At 37.7% G+C, this 24,959-nt stretch overlaps 3 protein-coding genes across 6 annotated transcripts; 2 read left to right on the forward strand and 1 right to left on the reverse strand.

The window, feature by feature from the left end:
• Window positions 1-955: 955 nt before the first annotated feature.
• LOC141015437 (receptor-type tyrosine-protein phosphatase H-like) lies at window positions 956-13,952 on the reverse strand. The gene is made up of 20 exons (XM_073489513.1): window positions 13,718-13,952; window positions 12,461-12,623; window positions 11,527-11,784; window positions 10,496-10,765; window positions 9,549-9,812; window positions 8,261-8,518; window positions 7,223-7,480; window positions 6,295-6,555; window positions 5,931-6,161; window positions 4,953-5,228; window positions 4,595-4,688; window positions 4,468-4,503; window positions 4,083-4,164; window positions 3,822-3,912; window positions 3,620-3,696; window positions 3,229-3,363; window positions 2,815-2,937; window positions 2,462-2,622; window positions 2,117-2,252; window positions 956-1,467 (listed from the first exon to the last, which is right to left on the reverse strand). The coding sequence occupies exons 1-20, from the start codon at window positions 13,787-13,789 to the stop codon at window positions 1,330-1,332; spliced, it is 3,384 nt and encodes a 1,127-aa protein (XP_073345614.1). The 5' UTR covers window positions 13,790-13,952; the 3' UTR covers window positions 956-1,329.
• Window positions 13,953-15,582: 1,630 nt separating this feature from the next.
• LOC141015439 (ferritin, middle subunit) lies at window positions 15,583-17,870 on the forward strand. 3 transcript variants are annotated; one of them, XM_073489515.1, is made up of 5 exons: window positions 15,583-15,705; window positions 16,361-16,464; window positions 16,661-16,807; window positions 16,929-17,054; window positions 17,275-17,870. In XM_073489515.1, exons 2-5 carry the CDS (start codon window positions 16,363-16,365, stop codon window positions 17,422-17,424), a joined length of 525 nt encoding a protein of 174 aa, XP_073345616.1. In that variant the 5' UTR covers window positions 15,583-15,705; window positions 16,361-16,362; the 3' UTR covers window positions 17,425-17,870. The 3 variants fall into 3 exon arrangements, with proteins under 3 accessions (XP_073345616.1, XP_073345618.1, XP_073345619.1); XM_073489517.1 differs by having other exon boundaries at window positions 15,631-15,725; XM_073489518.1 differs by lacking the exon at window positions 15,583-15,705 and adding an exon at window positions 16,081-16,228.
• Window positions 17,871-21,223: 3,353 nt separating this feature from the next.
• On the forward strand, window positions 21,224-24,889 carry syt5b (synaptotagmin Vb). Of its 2 annotated transcripts, none has more exons than XM_073489780.1 (8): window positions 21,224-21,422; window positions 22,870-23,054; window positions 23,130-23,228; window positions 23,363-23,530; window positions 23,892-24,059; window positions 24,213-24,330; window positions 24,445-24,578; window positions 24,680-24,889. In XM_073489780.1, the coding sequence occupies exons 1-8, from the start codon at window positions 21,224-21,226 to the stop codon at window positions 24,887-24,889; spliced, it is 1,281 nt and encodes a 426-aa protein (XP_073345881.1). The 2 variants fall into 2 exon arrangements, with proteins under 2 accessions (XP_073345881.1, XP_073345882.1); XM_073489781.1 differs by having other exon boundaries at window positions 22,870-23,045; window positions 23,139-23,228.
• The last annotated feature ends 70 nt before the right edge of the window (window positions 24,890-24,959 follow it).

Genomic DNA, 24,959 nt, shown 5'->3' on the forward strand with positions numbered 1-24,959 from the left:
TGACTTTGTCTGATGCTTTACACATCTTAATTGGACCAGGCATGTCCTGTGTATGTTAATAACAGAGATATGCTGAATGACATGTTACACAGTATCCTGACCACATTAAAATATTGGCAGAGCAGCTTGTACATTGGATGAAAAAGGAAGCATACTATTATATTCAATAAGTTCCAAACTTTTTATGTATATCATGTGTGTATGCAATGATAATCTAGTTGATAACATTAGGAAATAAATGAGCTATTGGTGCTAGTGGTTACAAGTCCTGTCACAAATCCACTTTTAAAGAGAAGGGAAATTACCACTTCCCTCTGTGCAAAAGAATATTTTAAATCAGGAAGAAACATGGACAGGAAAGTCAAGGAATATCACATCAGTCTTTAAGGGAGCTGTAAGCCAACGAGACACTGAAGCAAAAAAATGGTGCAATGCTCAAAACAAGTATCATGGATTATGTGGCAGAATGGGATGATATGACAATAAGTCAAAATATACTGTACAGGAAAATATACTCAATTTTGACCAAAAAAACAAAACAATCTTTAGTCAAGGTCCAGGTAGCTTTATCCATGTTGTTCAACCATATGTGAAAGGCATCTTCAGTTGTCATGGAGTCTCAATGGCAACTGAGCAAACTCCATTTGCTGAGGAAGAGCATGTTTGGCTGAAATCTCTGGAAAAACTAGAACATAAAAACACTAGAACGTTTATTTTGGGGTTTTTGTCAAACTACTGTATGCTAATGTCAAGACTGAACTCTTGTAATCACAAATGACATCATACAATACTGATGTTTTAATGTCTTCAATTTATAATTCGAAACTTATACACAGTTTGAGGCGAGCTGCTGTTCTGTGTTCAACACTGATATGTAAATGTGACGGCATACTGTTTGTCTTATTATCTCGTTTGCAGAATTTGTAAAAGAAACAACAACAAAAACACACAGGCATTTTTATTAATACAAAATATTTAATTTCTTTTGCAAACAGAAAATCATTTTCTACCTACATTTCTTATTGTTTCTAAATTAAATCTGAAAACATTCTTCAGTCATCTGGAGTGTTGCTCATTCACATAACAATAAAAATAATAATAAAATAGATAAAATTATATATTATATATTATAATTATAACACACATTTGACAAATGAGAGGAACAAAAATTCAAGTTAAATACAATCTTAAGTGCTTGATGCATATCCAGTAAATATATAAGGCTTTTGTCTGTTCTTCATATTTACAGTTTTATAACAAAACACAGCTTGTAGTCTTTAGAATTAGTTGTACAAAAGTTTGACTGCAGGGTTGACAATCTTGTCTAGTTTAGGCATTTTTGTGAAACTCTTGGAGTGCAGTGGCATTGGCATATATCATTTCTGCATTCTCATATATGTTCTCTTCAGTCTTCTCTTTTGGCTGCAGACAGTCCATGATGCACTGGTGCAGAAAAATGTACTGGGACTGAAAAAAAGAAAGAATCACAATTGATGGTCATTTGAAAGAGCAGTACTTTGAGTGAAGGAGTGCTTATGTACACACTGTATTCAAGCTGGCACATCCTTGTTTGCTCTATTGCTGCAGGGTTAAAGGGTTAAACACATAAAACTACATACTGTAGATTTGCTCAGAGTTCCCTGATAATGTAGACAAAGCCTTCGTGTTTGGACTTCAGTGTCACAAAGATTGTAAATGTGTATATAAACATACACCTTAGCTCAGTGAAGCTTACATTAATGAGACTGAAAACACAACTTCTGTTCTTACACAAAGAACTACTACATCGCACACTTCATGTCAAGGTGTGGTCTTAAAAAAGAAAAGCACAACCCATGACTGAAATAATTTTTACTTTCAAAATGAGTTACATCTTAACACAAGGACATAAATATCAACCATGACATTGGCATTATTTTAGAGTGCCTGTTTTTGGTAAATAAAAATCAGACGGATAGCCTTGTAAAGGTTTAAATGGGACATGAGAAAATACCTTTTCAGACGCATAGCTTACATAATGCTACAGTCAAAGTGCTTGTACCGTATCACAATTTGTGGTCAGGTCACTAAGGAAGTGTAAGCTCAGCCTGAAGCAACTTAATACAACTCGTTTTACCTCTGTCTGCACCATGTGAGGTCGACTCAGTCTCATCTTGTGCACAAAGGCATTGATGCCCACTTCTCTTTCTTTCTCAAGCTGCTGAAGCAGCACATCCAGGGCAATGATAGTGCCTGTCCGCCCCACTCCAGCACTGACAGAGACACACACAGCAAAATGTAAGCAGTTAGGGTAAAGGTGTGATGTTCATCATCATCAGGTGGTCCTGATGGTTGTAACACAAAATATAATTGCAGTAAGCTTTTCAATGTAACTATTATTTTGTTTCCCTAATGTGGTTTTCATATAAACGTGTCCAAAGATGGCTCTGGACTTAAAACAAGACAAGCACTCATTCTGTACCTGCAGTGAACCACAGTTGGTGCTCCAGCTCCTTCTCTCTGGATGTGCTGTCTCACCAGTCCTCTGAACTGGATCAGGACTTCTGTGCCCTGTGGGACTCCATGGTCAGGCCAAGCAGTGAAATGAAAATGTCTCACCGTGCGCTCCTCTGAGGTCTTGCTCTGAGAGAAAGATTTACATAGAGAAAATCAAATACTGTAGGTCTGTGTTTTTAACCAATAGAGTGGTTGGTAAATAATACTTTAAATTGTAAACCTTCAACCACAATTTACATTCACTTTGTTGTGCTTTGTTACTTGCAAATAAATGAATAAATACGTTACAAACAGTAATATTTTAGAGGTGTTTCGTACATGTTTCACCCTAAATTCCCTCAAGGTCCAGTTTGGCTCCTGCTGCTCAGAAATCATGGTAACCGTCAGCTCTCCGTGAAGGCAAGGATCACTGTCGGCAGGCCAGTATTGTTCACACTTAGTCTAGGAAAAGGAAACATCAACAACAAAACATAAAATTAGGTTCTTGAAGTTGTACCAAAGCTTTTTAGCAATAGAACAAAAAGTGGCAGTGATCATTAGTTCTACAGTAAATCACAGTTCTTTTTGGAGACCGAAAAACCCAGAAAAAGACACTATGAACTAGAGAGCAGACACACGTATACGGTTGTTTTTTTTACAATGGCTATAAAAGCAAATGATTTGTGACAACTATGTTTTCACTTCCTTTAAAGTCTTGCAATAAAAGGTTCTCAAATCTTCATGGGAACTCACCCGTCCTCCCTCAGTGCAGTTGGTTACCATGATGATGCCTTTCACTCTTTGTTCCCAGATCATCCTCCAGAAATCATTCACTGTGGACGGCAGAGGACCCTGAGTGGCGATGTACTCTCTGTTGTTGTTGTATCCCTGAGAAGTAATTGTCAAAAATAATGCGTACACTTTCTGAGTGTCCATCATTGCTCAGTATGATTATACACAATACTGATAATATGACCAAACACGATTTTATGCTCATGAAATCACATTAAGTGAAAATAAATGAGATGTCAAATGATGCGCGTGTCCGTTTTGACTCTTTGAGTCAAGGTTTTCACAAGCTCATTATATGTCGGTGTACAACAATTACAGAAAGAATTATTTTCAGTTATCAAAAAATACCTACTGGCATGTAATTGGCATTTATGTAGTCAGAGGTTGTATTGGGATTTGATGTAGTTAGCTTCACCCGGCACCAGTCATCTAAGATGAGAAGACAGAAGATGGTTTACTGCAATGCAACAGCCACAAGTAGAATGAGTCAGTGGATCTGGACTATTTTACGAGTCTGTATTGCTCGTGATAGCATGGTCTAGCCATAGGCTTACATGGCAGGACATTGTTGAAACGATTCCTCGCTTTGTTCTCAGGTAGAAGAGCTTCCTTCCGTGTCTGCTCTGTGCCAACAGGAATGAGGCTCTGCGTGACAGTTGGCAGATGACACGGCATGCAATTGACACAAAGGAAAATAGGAAACAAATAAGAAAACAATTAACAGTATCACAACTACATGCACTTTTACAGTCCCCTGCAAAAATAGGAAGATGTAGAAGAGGAAGAACAAAATACAAGTAGCTCTTTTCATGCACCTCATACTCCTGGCTGAAACCTCGGTTGTCGTCCCCACTTAATTGGTAGAAGTGGTCTGGAAATTTTGCCACCGAAATAGTTCTAAAAAACCCATCAAAAGTATAATTCATGTTATGTTATATGCAGAACGTAAATGTATCTGATATGTAAGAGAACTGACATACAGAAATACTACAGAATAAAAAATTAACTGTCAAGAGTCGTGTTGTATTCACAGTTTATACATGAGTCATAAAAGTTGCCACTACATTAATCGTAGAAATGTCTATTTTTCACATGTGGTTTACCAACTAATGAACTAATGAACCTTATAATACAAAACATTTTTACCACATTGTAGAGGAGTGAGAGTGGTATTAACATAATGAAGAGAAGTATACTTACTTTTTATTAGGTAGTTTGGAACCAACCTTTTTTCTGCTGTGGGAAAGAAGCAAAGTGGTTCATTGATGAGTCTAATGAGTACACTTCAGGGAGATAATGCAAGTGTAGTCACTGAGGCAGCACCAACCTGATAATATCTGGTCGTTTTAGCAAAATGAAGAGAATGAGACAGACCAGGACAGCAAAAAGGAGCACAGCAAACACTGACCCTGCAATGACTCCTACAGGGAGTAAAATCTGCATTAATTGATATGCAACATAAAGCGGATACACAACACAACAATCAGTCCCTATTGCATCAGCCTCACATTATCTTAATTTCCCTCTACAAGGAGAATGTTATAATCTAATAAAACAGATGAAATTCAAAGAATCAAAACCAAACAACAAGCAGGTGACATAAACAGCACAATAGTGAAAAAAAGTGAGAATACATTGTTTAAATTATACATAAAGAAACTGAAATGGTTTAGACACATACTCACCCCTTGGATCAGTAGCACATGAAAAAACATATGGCTCAGAACGCTGCTCAGAATCCTTTTCAGTCCCAGACAGTGAAGCTAAAGACACCTCGTATGTTTTGGCAGGTTGGAATCCAGCTATTTCGATATGCTCTTCCCCATCTTTACCAACTGTGTGACTTTCCCCGGTCACGTTCACCTCCACTGCAGTCCACACACCATCCGGTTTATTCCAGGTAATATAGACAGAATAGCCAGCAGCCCAGTACTCACAGTGAGCATTTAAACGTGGAGGAACTGAATAAAACAGGTAGAAAGATGCCTTTACAGTACAATCAAACACAACACATATCAACATGGTAAATTTTCATTAAAAAAGGGTTGGATGAAAATGACATTGTTGTTCTTGACAACGTTTTAAAATTTGCACTTCACTGCAAAAATCATTTTTTCTTTTGTTCCTTTCAATACGAATTGGTCCAACATTATGCTTGATGCCAAATAATATATCGTCTTGACACATCCACCATCCAATTAGTCAATCCACAGAAACTTGTTGAAAACTTTAATACTAATTGATTGCCAAAATGGGGATTTGCTGCTTTTCTCTGTTTTATATGTTGGCTACATTAAATAATTTGGGGTTTTGACTGTTAGTTGGAAGAAAATTGCAATAGCACTGCTCTGGACTCTGGGTACTGGCTGGTATTTTTACATTTTTCTCAGTGAGTAATCTATTCATTGAAGGAATCATTAATAAATCATTGATTAAAAAAAATTATAGTTGCAGCCTATATAATCATAAAGAACCATTTCAAACAGCACCATCAACTTGTGGTTTGAAATTAGAGGTATTTTTAAAGCACACACAAAATAATCATTATAAAATACAGGTATGTACAGTGTACCTTCAACTACTATTATGGTTAAAATGTTTTGAAATGAGGGCATTTCAAAATTCAAATATTCACTTTATATGGAAGACAGATTTGTACTTACTGATTGTCAGACTGTGATTACACTGTTCCAAGTGTTTGGACTTGTTTTCATACCAAAGATACACCTCATAGGTTGCACCAGGGTAAAGGCCGGTAAATAACACTTTTGGACCTCCAGGACTGACATGATCTTGTGATTTGTTAGTGGCTGTTGCATTCGTGAACAAGCCTTCAACTATTCCTTGGATTGATGAGTTAGTAACATGCCACTGTACACTGACACAGTCGATGCCTGAAATAAATGAGAAAATATTGGAGAAAAAAACATTCATTTGTTAGTTGTTAGCACATGATTCAATCAAAAAATGTAACAATATCTTATTTTTCATATAAGAAAATATCTGCTGATAACAGTTCTGTATTACGTGTTACTGTGGAGTCTTCATAAGCAGTGCTGTTGAGTCCAAAGAACTGTGTGATCACGCTGAATGGATACTCAGTTCCAGGCTGGAGAGATGTGAATGTATGTGACACAACACCTGTGAATCTAACTGAGTGAAGAGTCACATTGTCCTCATTCATTTGGAGTAAGTAGCTCCAGTCTTTATCCACATCCACGTTCCACTCCAGGGTTATATTGGTTGTAGAGCGCTTAGTGACAATGACCGAAGTCAAAACTGAGGGAACTGATGAAGAAAGAAAAAAAAAAGCCTTCACTCACAACCAATTAAAGGATTTTCACTATAATTCACACAGGCATATACGCAGGCTATTATCAATATGAATACTTTTGGGAATGAGCTTTAAATCTGGAAAGAAACTTAATAGAATATAAGCTTTCCAAGAGCTGGACCTGAAGATGAAGTGTGACAAATAGCCTATGTAGTATGATATATTTTAGAGACAGTCTAGTTAAGCCTTCAAAGTTAGTTAGTAGTTAGTAGATTTATCTCAATGATCCAGGCAGTACAAGTTCACATCCAGGTCAATTTCTACTGGCTGTTGTGTGTGTCATTGAAATTTTTAGCATCTGTTTTCCACTCTACTGCAGTGTTATACTGGTAAGATTTTATTGAGCTGTTGCTAACTTGTCTGCATTATGGATAAGTAGAATGTAAATCAATTTAATTTATTGTAAACAAACCATCTTTGCACAATTTCATTATACACACGTATAGTGACAATGAAGAATATTCTATTCTATCTTCTAAAGCCAGTCTTAACTTTCCTTCCATTGTGATATTTTCTCAAAAATAGTCATATAAGGTGAGCAAGGTGAGCATTCTGTTACTGAAACTTTAAATTAGATATGGTGGGTTATTGTAGGGCTATGTCAGAGGAAATAAATCTCACCAGTGACTGCAGTAATGTTAAATCCGCTGCTTCTGGCATATTCAAACAGAGTGAAGAGACTGAAAACGTATTTTTCCCCACTTGTGAGTCCAGGGATTGTGTGGTTCACATGTCCATGTCCCTCTGATGCGTTGACATTTATCTCACTTCCATTGAACAAAAGTGTGTAGCTGAGGATCTCATCTACTTTATTCCATTGCAGGGTTATACTGGTCTCGTTTTGTTCAATTGCTTGAAACCTATCTGTGTTACGAGGATCTAAAATGTAAAGAAACATGATGAAGGAACTGTCACAATAAGATTTAAAATGTTACTTTCTTTACAGTGTTTCTTTTTCTAAACAAACATTTCTAAACATATGTTTCATTCAATTCCATTATTTCATGAGAAACTATTAAATTAGATAGTGTTAGACACATGGAGAAGAAACTGTAGCAAAATGTTATTTAAAAAATGACTGACAAAAACTTGTGTTTTGTGTATTTTTCCAAAACCAATAAGTTGTATTAAATCCCTTTTTTTTTTTTTTTTTGATGCAACAATATAAAAATCTTTAAGCTACTACAAGGAACTTTCATTTTTTTGTTGGTTCTGGCCACCCCTTTGGACAAATGACGACAATGGTGAAACAAAGTTCTTTGTTTTAGTTGCTTATTGTACCAACAGGCTACAGAGCAGTTTCTCTCCTCAGGCTGAGACCCCTTAATTCACCCTCAGCACTCCGCCAAAAAAAAATGTTTTATGTTTTATGACTTATGACTTATCCAACCCAGTTAAGTCTGAGTCTCACCTGGTCACAGGTATAACATTAGCTACAATAATTATACAGAATGACAAACCTTCTTGCTGATTGCTTATATAGTTTATATAGAGGGATCAGTATTAAATTCAAACTCTTTCATAACGAATTAATAGCTTTTTGTAGCACCTTTAAGTGAGCAATACCCATCTATTATAAAAAAAAATAATAATTACATATCATTGCACGTTTGGTCCTAGCTCTTGTTGTAGGCCTGTATCAGCAGAAAAACAACTTACCAGTGACTGCAGTAATGTTAAATCCGCTGCTGCTGACATCTTCAAACACAGTGAAGAGAGTGAAATTGTACTGAGTCCCACTTGTGAGTCCAGGGATTGTGTGGTTCACTCGTTCATGTCCCTCTGATGTGTTGACATTTATCTCACTTCCATTGAACAAAAGTGTATAGTTGAGGATCTCATCTACTTTTTTCCACTGCAGAGTTATACTGGTCTCATCTTGTTCAATTGCTTGAAACACATCTGTGTTACGAGGTTCTAAAATGTAAAGAAAGATGATGAAGGAACTGTCACAATAAGATTTAAGCTATACTTAAGTATGTAGTTCAGAAAGCCATCCACTTTATTCCACTGCAGAGTAATACTGGTCTCATTTTGTGTAACCGCTTTGAACTCTTCTGCCTTAAGAGGCGCTATAATGTAAAGAGGCATTTATTCTTGTAAACATACAGTACATAATCATCTCTCTATATTAGAGAAACTTTAAATTGAATATTGTTACAGATCTCTGGCCTGGATTTTATTCTAGACCTGTATCAGGACAGACAGACAATAATCCTTGTAAATAAACAGTACACTGTATATGTTGATGAAAGTTCTCAGTCTTTCAGATCATGGTAAATCTAGGTGCTGTATCGTAGGTGACTGGACTTTCAGTTTCAGTTTCTTGAAGACGTTTCACTTCTCATCCAAGAGTCTGGGAGGGAACTCAGTACAGCATTGTAGGTGGGTGATAAGTAATGACAGATTGTTTGAAAGAGGAGTAAAGGAATCCATCTATGTCAAACTGGAACAACCGTCTTTGAACAGAAGAGGTGGCCTAAGACATTACTTATCACCCACCTACAATGCAGTACTGAGTTCTCTCCCCAGACAGCTTAACAACCATTCACACCTGGGCTCACCTAGCCTTAGAAACCCAAATGAAGGCCGGTTGGACCAACGACCCACAAGTGGCCCTAACGACTCTGAAACTCAGAGCTTACACATGTCCTTAACGACTCTGTAAGGACACGCCCACACAGAGTTTAAAAGCCTGCAACTCCCCTCCAGTTAGTTACAACTGAAGAAGCCTCTTGGATGAGAGGTGAAACGTCTTCAAGAATCTGAAACAAGTCCAGTTGCCTACGATACAGCACCTAGAGTACACTGTATAATCTCTCTATATTATCTGTTGCAAGTTTTGTTGTGCTCTCGACTGACAAAGGGGAAAGTGAATTAAAATGATTATTTTTTCATATCACAAGCAAAATGGCTTATTCCAAATGTATATTTAGTGATCACTTACCAGTGACGGTTTGAAATGTGTATCCAGTGCTGTTCACTTCCCCAAACACAGTGAAAAGCGTGAAATTGTATTTGGTCCCAGCAGTGAGAGAAGAGACCTCATGTGTAACCGATGTCTCTGGACAATTGATCTCTTCCACCTCGAAAGTGCCATTGTTCTCGTATTGTAGCGAATATGTTGAGATACTCTTAACCTTCTCCCACCTCAGAGTTATACTGGTCTCATTTCGTCCTGTCACGTTCACTGCCTCAACATTCTCAGGAGCTGAGAAAACAAAGAGTTGACAGTTTCATTAGAAAAAAAGAGCTAAGTGTGTGACTTTCAACACAATAATGGTTTTTTTTGCATTGTTTTTAGCATAGGAATAATTTAATTTAACCTTTATTAAACAGCAAAAGTCAAACATGATAAGCAAGCAACAACAATCTGTTAATAAGAATCTTTTAATTAGATATTGTAACAGAGCTCTGTCCTGGCCCGTGTCTCAGAACCATTTCAGCTGAAAAACATTTTATCAGTGACTGCAGTGTGATTTACTCTGCTGCTTCTGACATTTTTAAACACAGTGAAGAGACTGAAATCAAATTTTGTTCCACTTCTGAGTGCTAAGATTATGTGTCACTTGATTTACCGCTGATGCAGTGACACTTATCTCTCCTTCACTGTACTCAAGTATATAGTCGGAGAAGCCAACCACTCTATTCCACTGCCGAATTATATTGGTCTCATTTGTGCAACTGTTTTGAACTCTTCTGCATTAGGGGGAGCTGGAGTGTAAAGAGTCATTAACCTTTGTAAATATACAGTATACAATCATCTCTCTAGATCAGCTGTTGCAAGTTGTGTTGTGCTCTTGACTGACAAAGGGGAAAGTGAATGAAAATTTTTGTTTTTTCATATCACAAGCAAAATGGCTTATTCCAAATGTATATTTAGTGATCACTTACTAGTGACGGCTGGAAATGTGTATCCAGTGCTGTTCACTCCCTCAAACACAGTGAAAAGTGTGAAACTGTATTTGGTCCCAGCAGTGAGAGAAGTGACATTAAATCTAACTGATGCTTCTGGATGAGATGCGTTGATATTTTCCACCTTGTAACTGCCATTTTCCTCATATTGTAGCAAATATGTTGAGATGTTGTTAACCTTCTCCCACCCCAGAGTTATACTGGTCTCACTTTGTCCTGACACGTTCACTGCCTCAACATTCTCAGGAGCTGAAAAACAAAGAGTTGACAGTTTCATGAGAGAAAAATAGTTGAATGCAATCACTTTCAACACAAAATGTCGGACTTTGTGTATTCTTTATTTACTAAATTAATAGTTTCATTGAATTCCATTATTTTATCAGCAACAGTCATAAGTGTTAGCGAGCAACACCAGTCTATAAATAAGAAATTGTAATATATATATATTGTTACAGAGCTCTGTCCTGTTGTAGGCCTGTATCAGGAGGAAAACAGCTTCCCAGTGACTGCAGTGATGTTTACTCCACTGCTTCTGACATTTTCAAACACAGTGAAGAGACTGAAAACATATTTAGTCCCACTTGTGATTCCAGGGATAATTTGCGTCACTTGATTTCCTGCTGGTGCAGTGACATTTATCTCTCTTCCATTGAGCAAAAGCCTGTAGTTGTAAAAGCCATCTAATCTTTTCCACTGCAGAGTTATACTGGTCTCATTTTGTGTAACTGCTTTGAACTCTTCTGCCTTAAGAGGTGCTAGAATGTAAAGAGGCATTTATTCTATTCTTGTAAATCTTGTAAATTGAATATTGTTACAGATCTCTGGCCTGGATCTTGTTCTAGACCTGTATCAGGACAGACAGACAATAATACTTATAAATATACAGTACACTGTATAATCTCTCTATATCAGCTGTTGCAAGTTTTGTTGTGCTCTTGACTGACAAAGGGGAAAGTGAATGAAAATCAAGCAAAACTGCTATTCCAAATGTATATTTAGTGATCACTTACCAGTGACGGCTTGAAATGTGTATCCAGAGCTGTTCACTTCCCCAAACACAGTGAAAAGTGTGAAATTGTATTTGGTCCCAGCAGTGAGAGAAGAGACCTCATGTGTAACTGATGTCCCTGGATCAGATGCGTTGATCTCTTTCACCTTGTCCTCGTATTGTAGCCTATATGTTGAGATGCTGTCAACCTTCTCCCACCTCAGAGTTATACTGGTCTCATTTCGTCCTGTCACGTTCACTGCCTCAACATTCTCAGGAGCTGAAAAAACAAAGAGTTGACAGTTTCATTAGAAAAAAGAGCTAAGTGTGAGACTTTCAACACAATAATGGGTTTTCTGTATTCTTTTTAGCATAGGAATAATTTCATTTAACCTTTACTTAACAGCAACAGTCAAACATGATAAGCAAGTAACACCAATCTGTTAATAAGAATCTTTAAATTAGATATTGTAACAGAGCTCTGTCCCGGCCCGTGTCTCAGAACCATTTCAGCTGAAAAACATTTTATCAGTGACTGCAGCGTGATTTACTCTGCTGCTTCTGACATTTTCAAACACAGTGAAGAGACTGAAAAAGTATTTAGTCCCACTTGTGAGTCCTGGGATTGTGTGTGTCACTTGATTTTTCACTAATGCACTGACACTTATCTCTCCTTCAATGCACTCAAGTATAGAGCTGAAAAGACAGTTAGAATGATAATAATAACAATAATAATAATAATGTAATGACAGCATATCTCAGATAGAATATTGTGTTTTGTATAGTTCTTTGAAACAAATCACAAGTTGCATTATTCCTCCTAAATATACAACATCATGTTTTCATTTGCTATTGCCACTACTATTTTGTTGATTAAAAGGACCCATTGCCATGCGATTTTTATTAGGCAATAAAAATGAATGAATGTAAAAACGTCAATGGTGGCTCAGACTTACGTGGTTTTGTTGTTGGAGGAGTGGTTGTTGGAGGAGTCGTTGTTGTTGGAGGAGTGGTTGTTGGAGGAGTCGTTGTTGTTGGAGAAGTGGTTGTTGGAGGAGTCGTTGTTGGAATGGTTGCTGGTGTTGATGATTTATCTGCTGTGTTGGAGTCAGTGACACCCTTAAAACAGAATAGGAATTGTTGAGGCGCAGAAAAAAATACCTTATCCAAAAAAATATCTCAATCTAATATAATATTGTACAACATTTCCAGAACGGTTCATCTGACTATAGATTTTCATAGTTGAGAGAACTGTTATATAATCTCTGAATATACCAAGGCAACATAACTTATGATGTTATCTTGTATCTTTATATTCTTGTATTGAACATACTGTGAACATTGACAAGGAAGTAAAAAAAAGACTGTTTAGAGCATTCTAGTCTCCCCGTTAGTTAAAAATGTTCCTTACAGAAAGCAAAACCTTTTTAGACAGATATATAGCACTGCTGTGAGGAACCTTGAGGAAACATCAGCATCCTCAAATGCAAATTATGGCCCAGAAACTGTTTTAGCATTTCGTATGTCGACCTCTAAATCAATCAGTGGCAACACCTAAAATGTGCTAATAAACGAGCTGACGAAATAAATTCAGACTGAGCTGTACAACTTCTCTTTTGTTGTTAAATGATCAGAAAATCAGTCATTAAATACAGATATTTGTGCACAAATGTAAAACAGCATATCTCCCTTGGGCTACATATTCTACCACATCATATCATTCAAAATGCCATGTATACAGACTTTAACACAAAACAGTATCCAGCTACATCACCTTGTCTCAAATATACAATAAACAAGACAAAAAAGGCCAGAGGTCCAGCTCTCTTAGTGTTTTCCTTCAAGCTATTTCCTCATTTGTGCTTTTGTCTCTGAGGAAGTGAGTGAAAATAGATAACTGCTGGAACTGAAAGAATGAATTCATATTGCTTCATCTGAAAAAGTCCATCATTCTAAGTTATGCAAGTCTTTTCTTTCTTTCTTTCTTTCTTTCTTTCTTTCTTTCTTTCTTTCTTTATTTCTTTCTTTCCTTCTTTTCTTTTCTGTAAGTACTCTTATTTCAATGTAATTCCACTGTCTGAACTCTGTTATCATGCATTGAACCTTCACTGTGGTTTTGACTCTAAAGTGTCCTCTAGTTGAAGGTAACCTTTTGAAAAAAAGATACAATATCTGATAACCATCAAAGCTGAAACTAAAAAAAAAACACTTACCCAAAGTAGACACAGGAAGACGCACAGTAACAAGTGGTCTGAGGTGACTTTGAAAAATAACGGCTTCGTCATTGTTACGGTTTATGAAACTACACACACTACAAACTTTTTAAATTCCTTTGTTGTCCCCAAGATAATCATCAGGTTTCTATTTTCAGTCCTGCCACTGATGTGTTGACAGAGTCAACAACACTTGAGGCTGTCAAAGAATTTCTCCGTGCCTGGGTTGATACAGTCCGATATTAACTTTACGCCAGTGGTGTTGACTTTTAATTCCTACCCATGTCCTCCTTCTGTAACCTCTGGTCCCCTCTCATATTGGCAAGTGACTAACTAAATAGCTGCTTCTCCTTTTTGGCCTTGTACAACCACAGAGACCTTTGCCCCGCCTGTCACTTCCTTATTAACGGTCAAAGTGTGCATGTTTACATATTTATTAGCGGTTATTGCTTTAGTTCTGCTGTGTGCTTATCGATACCAGTTTTATGTTTGTGACAGCCTGTGAACCTCCATGATGTGTGATTCTTGACCTATTTTAAAATTATCTGAGGTATTTCTTCATGACTATCTCTTTATAGCCTCTTCAGTTGAGCAGATTTCATAGATTTGCTTTTGGTTTCTTTGCACTGTCTCAGAAGGCTGCGATATTTAAAGCGTTCTAGTGGTTGAGATCAACAAGGAACTACTAAAGGAACATCACTAACACCTTCAATAGAACATGAAGTGACAGTGTTTATTGCCTCATGTTATGGTGCAGTAAACTCAATAAAAGTGCCGTTAGGTCAAAGAAAATGTTGTCAAATGTTGCCCACGGGGAAACATGAGGAGGAAGTTGACCTTCATAAATGATCGATTTCTCTAATCCTTGAATATTCCATGATGTGAGTCTTTAACAGAACAACTTTAATGATCTTCCTGATAAGATAATGAGCATAACTAGTGCTTGTTTTCAAAAGCACATTCATTCCACATTCTATGATATTTGGGCCTTGTCTGCATGATCATTTGCTTTTTATAACATTTTAAATTTTGCAATATAAAGTTACTAACAAGCGAAGCTCATATGCACCACGGCACTCGTAGTGTTTTAGTCTTAATCTGTACAAACCTTAAATTAAAAAAAATCTAACTTTGCAGTACAGATACAGAACACGTTTGTGGAAATACAGAAAAAATGTCACATCACAATAGATGCAAGGCGATTTCTTGGGTCTGCACATTCTTAAAGAGAGAAAGGCCTAAGACCTCAATGCAGTGGGGTTTTTTTTTGAGTACCATTGATTCTCCAGCCTATCAAAATTTGACAGTACTGTATGTCAAGTCTTGCTTTGCTTATGCATTATGCCACTAGATTAATTCCCGTACAATTGTTATGCTCTTGGACTAATGCTGAGAAGCTCATCCACAACTGTTTCCTCTTTTTTTGGTCCTCCCAGATTCTCAGCCACATATTGCAGCACGTAGGCATGCTGTAACTGTACCACCATCCACCCTCTAAACCCTCCCTGCTGCTCACATATACTGGCTGGCTTGATTCATGTCCTCATATATGTTGATGTGCTTACCAACCAGCATCTACTTCCCATCTCCACTATCATATCTTCATCTTTGTCTTAACTGGTCACTGTACTGGTCTTTGTTTTTGTTCATGAAACATTATTAGATATGCAGCAATATAGGGTCACTTTTTTTAAAATAAAATTACTGAAACAACTGACTGCTATAACATTGTGTTGTTTACGCATTTGCTTAGGTTGGGTTGAATATACAATATATGGGATGAACACTCACATTGTTTGAAATATACCACGCGTCCCAACAACCAAGAGGTGGCAGTAGCGACTCACAGGGAGTATAAACAGGGCGAGCTAACAGGCTAGCATCAGCCGAGGGGGGGGGGTCGGTGTTCCTGGTGTGTAAACAAGAAGATAAAGCCAGCTGCAGCAACGTTTCTAGCTACGTGAGGTAGCGTTACCTTCACAGACCAAGTGAGTGACAAAAAGCAAAGGTAACATTGACCTGTAATAGACTAACTTTAGCCATAGCCTGTCTCAGCTAACATTGCGTTATTTGTCTTACCTAGCTAATGTTTAGTTGATGCTAACGTCAGCTAGCTAAACAGACAGCATGCAACTTTGGCTAGCTGTCATCGCTGACTAGTTGAGATACTGTCAGTAACTACTCCTTGTTTTCAGTGCTTTCAACAAACAAGCGAGAGTTCATGTCGTCTGAGCCGGAACTAACGATATCTATCAACGTTACTTGTACTTCAGTTAACTTTGACAGCTTACAAACTATGCTAATGTTAGCCTAACCTTCACCTGGCTACAAACGTTACAGCCCACTTTAACTCACTTCATAACACATGACGACGGTCTGGCTGATGTGTTACTGGAGCTGTTAAACACGGGTTGCATAAAAGCCGGCTAGCAAACAAGTGCAGAGCTTTGAGAAGATTACTTCAGAGGACAAGTGAACAAAAGCGTTGGTTAGCCAAATTAGCTGGAAAGGGTGAAAAATATTTATTTTTTCTTCACAACTGTTCCCTGCTACTAAACGGGAGACACATCTGTCTTAAGTATGATAAGTAAGTAATGGTTTTATCTGTTCTGGCGCTGGTTAACACTTATTTTTCTCTTTCAGAAATGCAGTCTGTGATAAAACAAAACCTCCATTCGGAGACCGAAGGAGACATCAACAAACTCATCAACCTGAAGCTCACTGCATCCTACACCTACCTTTCTCTGGTAGGATTTCTGTAAAAGTTACATTAATCCACAGTAGTATAGTCCTTGTATGACTAGTAGTACTTGTAATGTATTTAAAGCATGTTTTTACATTGATACAAAACAATAGATATTTCACTTTTTTGCAAGGAATCTTCTTTTTTATTACATGTCTGCACTGTAATCCCTAAATAACGTTTTTTTCTCATCTCTCCAGGGGATGTTTTTTGACAGGGATGATATTGCCTTGCCAAAGTTCTCCAGTTTTTTCCTGGAGCGCTCGGTGAAAGAGAGGGAACAAGCTGAGAAGCTGCTGGAATATCAGAACATGAGAGGAGGTCGGATTTTGCTTCAGACTATCGCTGTAAGTACACAATGTCCTGCCCTTGTTTGGAGGCCTAGGGGGCACTTTCAAGCCATTATCGATAAGATTGGTACATTTTTTGTTATATATGTTTATGCAAGTATAATTTTTTTTGTTGTAGAAACCAACTAGAGAGGATTGGAGAGGTGGTTTGGATGCAATGTCCTTTTCCCTGGACTACCAGAAGTCCCTAAACACATGTATCCTTGATGTTCACCGCAGAGCTGGCACCCACACTGACGCTCACGTAAGTCTGCAACCCTTAGATAGATATAACTGCCACTTGTTTAGCTATGAGATAGTGAATATGGGGAAAGACAGCTGAGTCCAATATATATTGAGCAAAGTTACAGTCTGGAAGATTTGTTAAGTTTATTAAATGTTAACTGTCAGAATTTATTTCGTATTTGTCTGTCTTTACAGCATTATTTTACATCTTACTATTTTCTGTCTTACTTCTTTTGTAGCTGTGTGACTTCCTCGAGGGGCACTTCCTCACCGACAGCCATGAAACCATCAAGAAGCTGGGCGACTACGTTGGCAGTCTGGGCCGCATCACTGCGTCGGAGACACACGGCCCTATGGGAGAATACCTCTTTGATAAACACACTCTGTAAAGGTCCCAGCAGCAAAGCGACTCAAGCTCCACATTTTAAAAAAATACACAGAGTCAAGAGGGCAACAGTCCCTTGCACTGTGCATTTCTCTCCGTTAAGAAAATTGCAAAATATTTTCAGTTTACCACAAAGGTCATTCTTGTACCAATGGCACAAAATAAGTTCTCAGCAAAATAACAGAAAATACCTCTATTTTTCTCTAAAACCACAGTGAAACAGATAAGTCTCACAAATATGGTGCTAAAAATGGCAATTTTCCTAAGCTGTTAAAAAGAGTCATTTTTACATTTGGACCCAGTTGTATCATGTGTCATGCATTCCAGTGTGTCAGAGGTTTTTACCTCCACCAATATTCTGTTTTATCCATACTACTTTTAGTCTAAAATAGTTAAGAGTTTAAGATTTGGAAAATCATTGAAATGCTGAATAAAGTCAAATTATGCTGACATATGTTTTTTGTCCTTTTTTTTGTTTACAACCAATGTAACTCTTAAAAGTGTATGTCTTATCATTCAGTCATCTGATTTTCTGTGTTTTTTCCTAATGTCATGTCTGCACCTATAGAAAGCTGTAAAGATAACAGTGGGACTTTGCTTACTCACTGTTCGGTGGAAGCTTAATGTTTAACATTAAGCAACCAGACAGCTTGTGGTTAAAAATGCCCGTGCTGCTATTTCGTAAATTACATGTTTCAGCAATGATAAAACCAAGTTGGAGAAGTATGTCAACAGTGCATCACCAGGGTTATGCCAGATGGATTTCCTGTTTTACTCTGGTAGTATTTTCACATGAAATTTTGCAGTGATGCATCACAGCCAAGATATGAAACATTGTATTATAAAGTACAGTAGAGTATAGGAAGTTTGGATCAATTCTGGATTTCTTGATAGATTTGGGTGAGTTGACTGTATGACTGAAAAAGAACATGCAGTACTGTTTACAAAGAACCATTGTGGTATATTTAAAATGGTCTCTGGTATTGTGCATAGTGAAGACCTACAGGATTGTTGGGAAAAATGCCACGTCAACAATAAGCAAAAAAAAAAAACTGAATAAAGGCTTTTCTTGCTTGAAATAAATTAGAAAACCTAGAACAAGTGAAAATTCTCTAAAAAGAAGTCCCTATATCTCACTGAAATTTTACTTTGTTGGTGGTGTTTGTGTCCTATATAGGGCTGTCGATATGGTCAGAAAGTCATACTGCGATTATACTGACAGATATTGCAATTGCAATAGAAATCACAATTTTCACTAACTGAAATATATCATGAAAATTATTTATAATAATGAATTTTTTTGTGGTAAGTACCAAATAAACTTGTTCTTTTACATCTGGGGAACAAGATTTGCAGGCTAGGACATCTCCGCAGCACTACAGTGCTTCATTTTAATGCTGTTGGGCCACTCATTTTACCTTTATCAAATAATTGCAACATGTTGTGATCAGGATATTGCATTCTGCCATATTGCAATATTGATCAGTTCTATATTAAGTGTAATGAGATATTAACAAGAAATTAGACACATTTACTTAGTAAGATTCTGAGTTTTTGCAGCGAGTGCCCTCAGTGGGGAAAAGGTCATATTAATTAGCTGAACTCACTAACAAAAATATACAAAGGCCCTCTGTTGACAAAAACACTCTACCCTACACTCTACAGTGGAAATATAATGCAAACAAGTATATTGTTGCCATAACTGCTACAAGCTAACACTATTGAATTTTTGTTCATATGTTTGTGTTTTATTCCATTTGGAATTTACTATTAGAGGAGGCTGTTGCATGTTGGATTGGAGCCACCTAGATCTCCAGATGTAGCGGTGTAAACACGTGGCACCATGCCTGGGGATTACGGTTCACAGCGCTCTAAATACGAGTATGTGTTTTGTACAGTATAATGGTAAGCCAAGGGATGGGGAGGATGGAATATCCACTCTCAGTGAAAGTTGCTGGTAGATTGACGAGTGACTGTGAGGACAGCGATGCTGAAGGGATTAGTGAAGGGCCGGATGCACTACAATCTCCTCAATCTAATGGATAAACGCACCCACCACTGCCATGTCTCATCAATCCAATGAACAGTTACTTTTCCTACTCAAGGGGAACCTTAAAGTGTTCAACACGTGTGAAATGTTCAACAATGGAGTAGTTGTACAGTACAAGAAAAGGTAGCTGTTGCTTTTTAAGCATCTTCAGTCAGAGACATGAAGCAACAGATGTGTTTTCAGCATTCTAATATCGGGAGGAGGGGTAGGGGGATTAAATCACAACACAGCTCTAGTGATTTGCCAGCGCTTTAGCTTTGATGGAAAGGGGTTGTGGGGAGCCTGCCAGTCAGAGTCAGCGACATACAGAAGGAATGATGGGTTTGTGAAGGCGTCAACAGGCCAAAGGGGAAGCAACAAGAAATACACTTTGAACTTAAAGTTGCTCCAAAAGCTCTTTTTTTTACAGAGGGAATTTAAGGGACATATCAAAAGGTAAGATAAATATACATCAGTATATTAGTAGTATAGTATAGTATATTTGAACCAGTATGAATAATAATTAATAATTTACAAAGTTACATTTGGTTTTGAACATACCTCCTCCAACAAGGAGGTTATGCTTTTTATCCATTTGTTTGTTGGTTGGTTGGTTCTTTCAGCAGGATTACACAAAAATAAAACTGCGTCTCATCCCGGAATAGACCCATTTAACTTTTGGTGCCGATCCGAATACATTTTTTTTCTCTTTCTTGAATGTTGAGAGAATAGTGTTTTTCATCATTTTCTCAGGGAATAATGCATAGATCTTGATTATTTTTGTTTTTTAAATCAACCATATTTTGGTGGTTGGTATCTATGAATGAGTACAATGTGGACTATTGGGTCTTGGTGGAGGTTTATGCTCTACTGAGTGCCATTCCAGTTTCCAATGAATCTGAACTTAATCATCACCCCCATTTAAAAGGCTGATAAGAGTTATATATAAACATGGCACAAAATAAGCACCAGCTAATAGAAAAATGCTGGTAAAATATAGAAGTGTCTGGTAGATTTGCTTCACTCAGCAGTCAAAGAAACAAAGGCAATCTATTGAGTGGCTGGTAAAATCTGAACGTCGCTGGCCATTTGGCTCGTGGGCACAAAATTAATTTTGCACCCTGCCTATAAATGTGAACAGACACCAATAATGTTGACAATTGCCATTAAGAATTAGGGTCTAACAGAAACATGTTGCTTTTCATGTATATTATATTCTAAAAAGTAGAATGTTTATTTTTTCTCTTATTATAAATGGTAAAGAGATAACTATACATGAAAACTACAATTGAAAACATCAGGATTTCACCCTCAATCTTCACCATGGTCCTTTGAAATACCTTTGTCAACAGTCGTTATTCCAGAGAACTCTTCAAGGCAGAAAAATTGAGGGAGGAGACCATCTCTCAATCCTCGGCTTTGAGGATCTGGGATTTTGGATTAATATTGTAGCGCCAGAGTTTAATCCAGTTACATGCAGAGACAGTGACGAGAGAAAAATGGGGATGGGACAAACGTGAAAGCATGGGTTAAGGGGCGGGGGAGATGGCAGAGAGAATGAGAGTAACAGAGGGATTAGGGTCAGCCATGTTGAGCATCTGGCTTAGGGATGTCCTATGCTCTGCAACTGTACTGCAACGCATGGAAATAGGGATTACACAGCATACATATGAAGTTGTGTTGTCTTGCACTATAGGGGCCAACATGACAGAGAACATAACAAACCCAACACCACATGAATGACTGCACTGATTCTGATGTTTTGACAGCTAACATGAGGTTCGGCAGTGTCGGGGTCCGAGCCCGGAGGGCTGCGGAGCCGTCAGAACCGGAGCCAGAGGAAGCAACAGAACCAATTCATCATGAACACTCCCATACAGAACACCACGAGCACTCGCATTCAGAACATCACCCAGGCCACGACTACAACCACATGAAGGAGAAGTTCATGAATGAACTTGGTCATCTGCCACGTAAGCTACTTCTACAATTTGCAGGAACATGATCAATAAAAACTCATAACTTAATTTACCTGTTGTAATAAACTATATCATCAGTTATTATTTGAAAGAGCAACTTCACTGCATGATCTGATATTGCAGTGTTGGTGTTGTTGCTGGGACCTCGTAATTAATGTTGCTCCAGGACCATCATTGCAACTGAATAATCACGTTTTTGTAATGTCATAGCTTTGTGACAAAAAAACAGAAAAATAAACACGTGGGAGAAGTTATCCTTCCTAACATGTGTTTAACATAATGAAAGGGTCTATTGTGACCAAAACCATGCTTCATGAACTAACAAAGCTTTCTCAAAGGTTCAGGATCTTGTGGCTATGACAGGAAAATCCCTTTACAAAGCCAATATTTGAGTATTTTTTTGACATATCAGAATAATGAATAATCATAATGGAATATGAGCTTGTTTTATGGGCCATTACACCGCCTATTTTCAACGTTCATGCCTGTGACAAGTGAAAAAAGTGCATGAGAAATGTTTTCCCTTCAGTTAATAACTACTGCTGAGCGGCTTTGTGTAAAGCACTTAATGATGAACTGCACTGCTGGGGACTGTGGTTGTACAGGGCAACTCCCAGCCGGGAGTGTGTTATTATCAGATTGCGTTGAAGGGTGTTGCTGACACATGTGTGCTCAGCAAACCGTCCTTAGATAATAGAGTGCTTGAAAAAAAAACATTGGAACATTAAGTTAGAAATGCTCAAAAGAACCCCCAAGTCTCAAGATGTGAAAGAGCTAAATCCTCTTGAAAACCCTGATGTGTGAGACAACTGAGCCTTCAGCAGAAAGTATTGTGCTTAAAAGTTAAGATTTCTACTTTAAGATCAAATTTAAACACAATTTTTGTGTGTTTTGTTGTTGTTGGAGGGTTGGGCTTCTATCCCAGCATGCTACTATTTAGTGCCGCATGAATATGGCAAAAATATAAACTTGATTATTTCAGTCAATATTGAGATCACAATTATGTAACATGATTACTTTCTGATTCTGGGCACATTATGCATGTATTAAACTTAAAAATATTTTTTTTTATGTTTTTTTGTTTTTGATGGTGTATTTCCTTGAAATTTAAAAGAACTAAAAACAAAAATAAATGTATTTTTGTAATTGTGATATAATAATATAAAATATAACATGATAAATAAAGTAGTAAGACTTATTTGATTTATGATGTGTATTATAATGTGATATAAAATGTGATAAAGAATCATTTTGTCTCTATTATCTTGTTTCATAATAAGAAGCCAAACTCGTAACTGAAAATAAAATCTGATCAATTGCCCCTACTACTATTGTGAACATAAAGGTCATCAGAGGATCAGACATCCACTCCTTTCTACCTTAATCAGCATACTCCCTTTCTTCATACTGATGAGTGAACTCAACTCTTTTTATTGTGCAGTTCCCATGTGGGCGGTAGTAGCCATTGTTGTGGTGGTCCTGACTTTGGTGGCGTGCTGCATCTTCTGCGTTTTCAAAAAATGCTTTGGGAAAAAGAAAAAGCCAAAGAAAGTGAGGGAGAGGAAGACAGGCCGTCGCAGAAAGGAAAAGGAAGGTGACGGAGAGGCTGGAGATAAGGTGAGTGATGTTCAGTATAATCTTACCTGGTCCAGATCTTCATGATGATTATCCAATTATGCACTGATGTCTTTTATTTTGCAGGAGGGGGAGGCGAAGAAGGACGGGGAGGAAGAGGAGAAAGAACAAGAGAAGCTGGGTAAGCTGGAGTTCTCATTGGACTACAACTTCACAGATGCCCAGGTAGGTCCTGTGTAGAAACAAATTCCTTTGATCAAAGACATTCATATAAATGAGAAGAATTTGGGGACTCAACAAATAGCTGACAAAAAGAAAGGTTTCACGTTATTCTGACATTTGATCTCTTTCTTCTCAAGCTTATAGTGGGTATCCTTCAAGCTCAGGACCTTGCCGCAATGGACATGGGGGGAACCTCAGACCCCTACGTCAAAGTGTTTTTGCTGCCAGACAAAAAGAAGAAGTACGAGACCAAAGTTCAGCGCAAAAATTTATGCCCTGTCTTCAACGAGACTTTCATCTTCAAGGTACCACTTGCCCAACGTCAAGCCTTCATTGACCTATTGTTGTCGGTGTTTTGTTTGTTCTCTCTCTTGTCTCCATGTCTCTGTCGCAGCTTGTGTTCGTGTTCGGGGGTTGTTGGTGACATATCACTTTTTACCCTCATGAGGCAGAAGTTTGGCCCATGTCTCTACTTCCCCTACATCTTTAGTCTTTCATTCCCTGAATGGCGTCTGTCAAGGTATCCCTCCCCAAAAAGACTGTCTCCTGTCAATAAACGTCTGTCTTATTGTATGGAATTACAAATGTTGTTTTATCTAAACAAAATTACATTGTCTACCTTGACCTATTCTTCATCCCAACACTTTAATAACCCTTTCTCTCTAGATCCCGTATGCAGAGTTGGGCGGAAAGACTTTGGTGCTGCAAGTTTTCGACTTTGATCGTTTCTCCAAACATGATATGATCGGTGAGATAAAGATTCCCATGAACAGTGTTGATTTGGGCCAGCCAATGCAACAATGGAGAGACTTGGAGAGTGGTGAGAAGGAGGAGGTATGATATATTGTGCTCTCATAAAACCTTGTTTCACTCAATGTTGGAAGATAAATATCTTGATAGAAATCACAGTAATCCTCAGTTTTATAAAAGATGTCTTCTATTTAATTTAGTGGGGAATGATGCTAATCCATAATATTTTTCTTTCAGCAAGAAAAACTGGGCGATATTTGCATTTCTTTACGGTATGTACCCACTGCTGGAAAACTGACAGTAAACATCATGGAGGCAAAGAACCTAAAGAAAATGGACGTTGGCGGTTTATCAGGTACTACTCCTGTCACTTATAATTCAGATATTTCCTTAATTCCTCGTACGAATGAGAGAGTAAAACAAACAAAACGAAACACAACTACATAACCCTCTTTTCCTCTTCCGTTAGATCCATATGTGAAGATTGTTTTGCAGCAAAATGGGAAACGGATAAAGAAGAAAAAGACAACTGTCAAGAAAAACACGCTCAATCCTTACTTTAATGAGAGTTTCAGCTTTGATGTCCCCTTTGAGCAGATACAGGTAGGCTGTGTCTTCATGTCAATTATCAATTTCAAAGTGTAACAGACACTAAGTGTTGACAAGGAATGACTTGATTACACATCTTTCTTTTTTTCTTTCAGAAAGTGCAGGTCGTCATCACAGTGTTTGACTATGATAAACTTGGGAGCAATGACCCTATTGGAAAGAGCTTTATGGGTTATGGAGCTACAGGAGTTGGCCTGCGCCACTGGTCAGAAATGCTTGCTAATCCCAGGCGTCCAGTAGCCCAGTGGCACACTCTGCAGCCAGAAGAAGAAGTCGATGCGGCACTCAAAGCAAAACCTCGTTAGACTTGCATCTTGTCTAGTTGTGAAATACTGCTGATATGTTGCTTATTGTTATTCCTGATGTTTTGCATGT

The sequence above is a fragment of the Pagrus major genome, chromosome 20 (assembly GCF_040436345.1).
Source record: "Pagrus major chromosome 20, Pma_NU_1.0".
Lineage (NCBI taxonomy): Eukaryota > Metazoa > Chordata > Actinopteri > Spariformes > Sparidae > Pagrus > Pagrus major.

Bases quoted from the DNA above. Each gene is read 5' to 3' on its own strand.
- LOC141015437 (XM_073489513.1), bottom strand. From the start codon at position 13,789: ATGACGAAGCCGTTATTTTTCAAAGTCACCTCAGACCACTTGTTACTG. The intron at 9,813-10,495 runs GTAAGTGATCAC...TTGTTTTCTCAG, and splicing joins CACATTTCCAGCCGTCACTA to CTCCTGAGAATGTTGAGGCA. The intron at 2,253-2,461 runs GTACAGAATGAG...TGTCTCTGTCAG, and splicing joins CCAACTGTGGTTCACTGCAG to TGCTGGAGTGGGGCGGACAG.
- LOC141015439 (XM_073489515.1), top strand. From the start codon at position 16,363: ATGCAGTCTGTGATAAAACAAAACCTCCATTCGGAGACCGAAGGAGAC. The intron at 16,465-16,660 runs GTAGGATTTCTG...TCATCTCTCCAG, and splicing joins CCTACACCTACCTTTCTCTG to GGGATGTTTTTTGACAGGGA. The intron at 16,808-16,928 runs GTAAGTACACAA...TTTTTGTTGTAG, and splicing joins TTTTGCTTCAGACTATCGCT to AAACCAACTAGAGAGGATTG.
- syt5b (XM_073489780.1), top strand. From the start codon at position 21,224: ATGAGGTTCGGCAGTGTCGGGGTCCGAGCCCGGAGGGCTGCGGAGCCG. The intron at 24,060-24,212 runs GTATGATATATT...TTTTTCTTTCAG, and splicing joins AGAGTGGTGAGAAGGAGGAG to CAAGAAAAACTGGGCGATAT. The intron at 24,579-24,679 runs GTAGGCTGTGTC...TTTTTCTTTCAG, and splicing joins TCCCCTTTGAGCAGATACAG to AAAGTGCAGGTCGTCATCAC.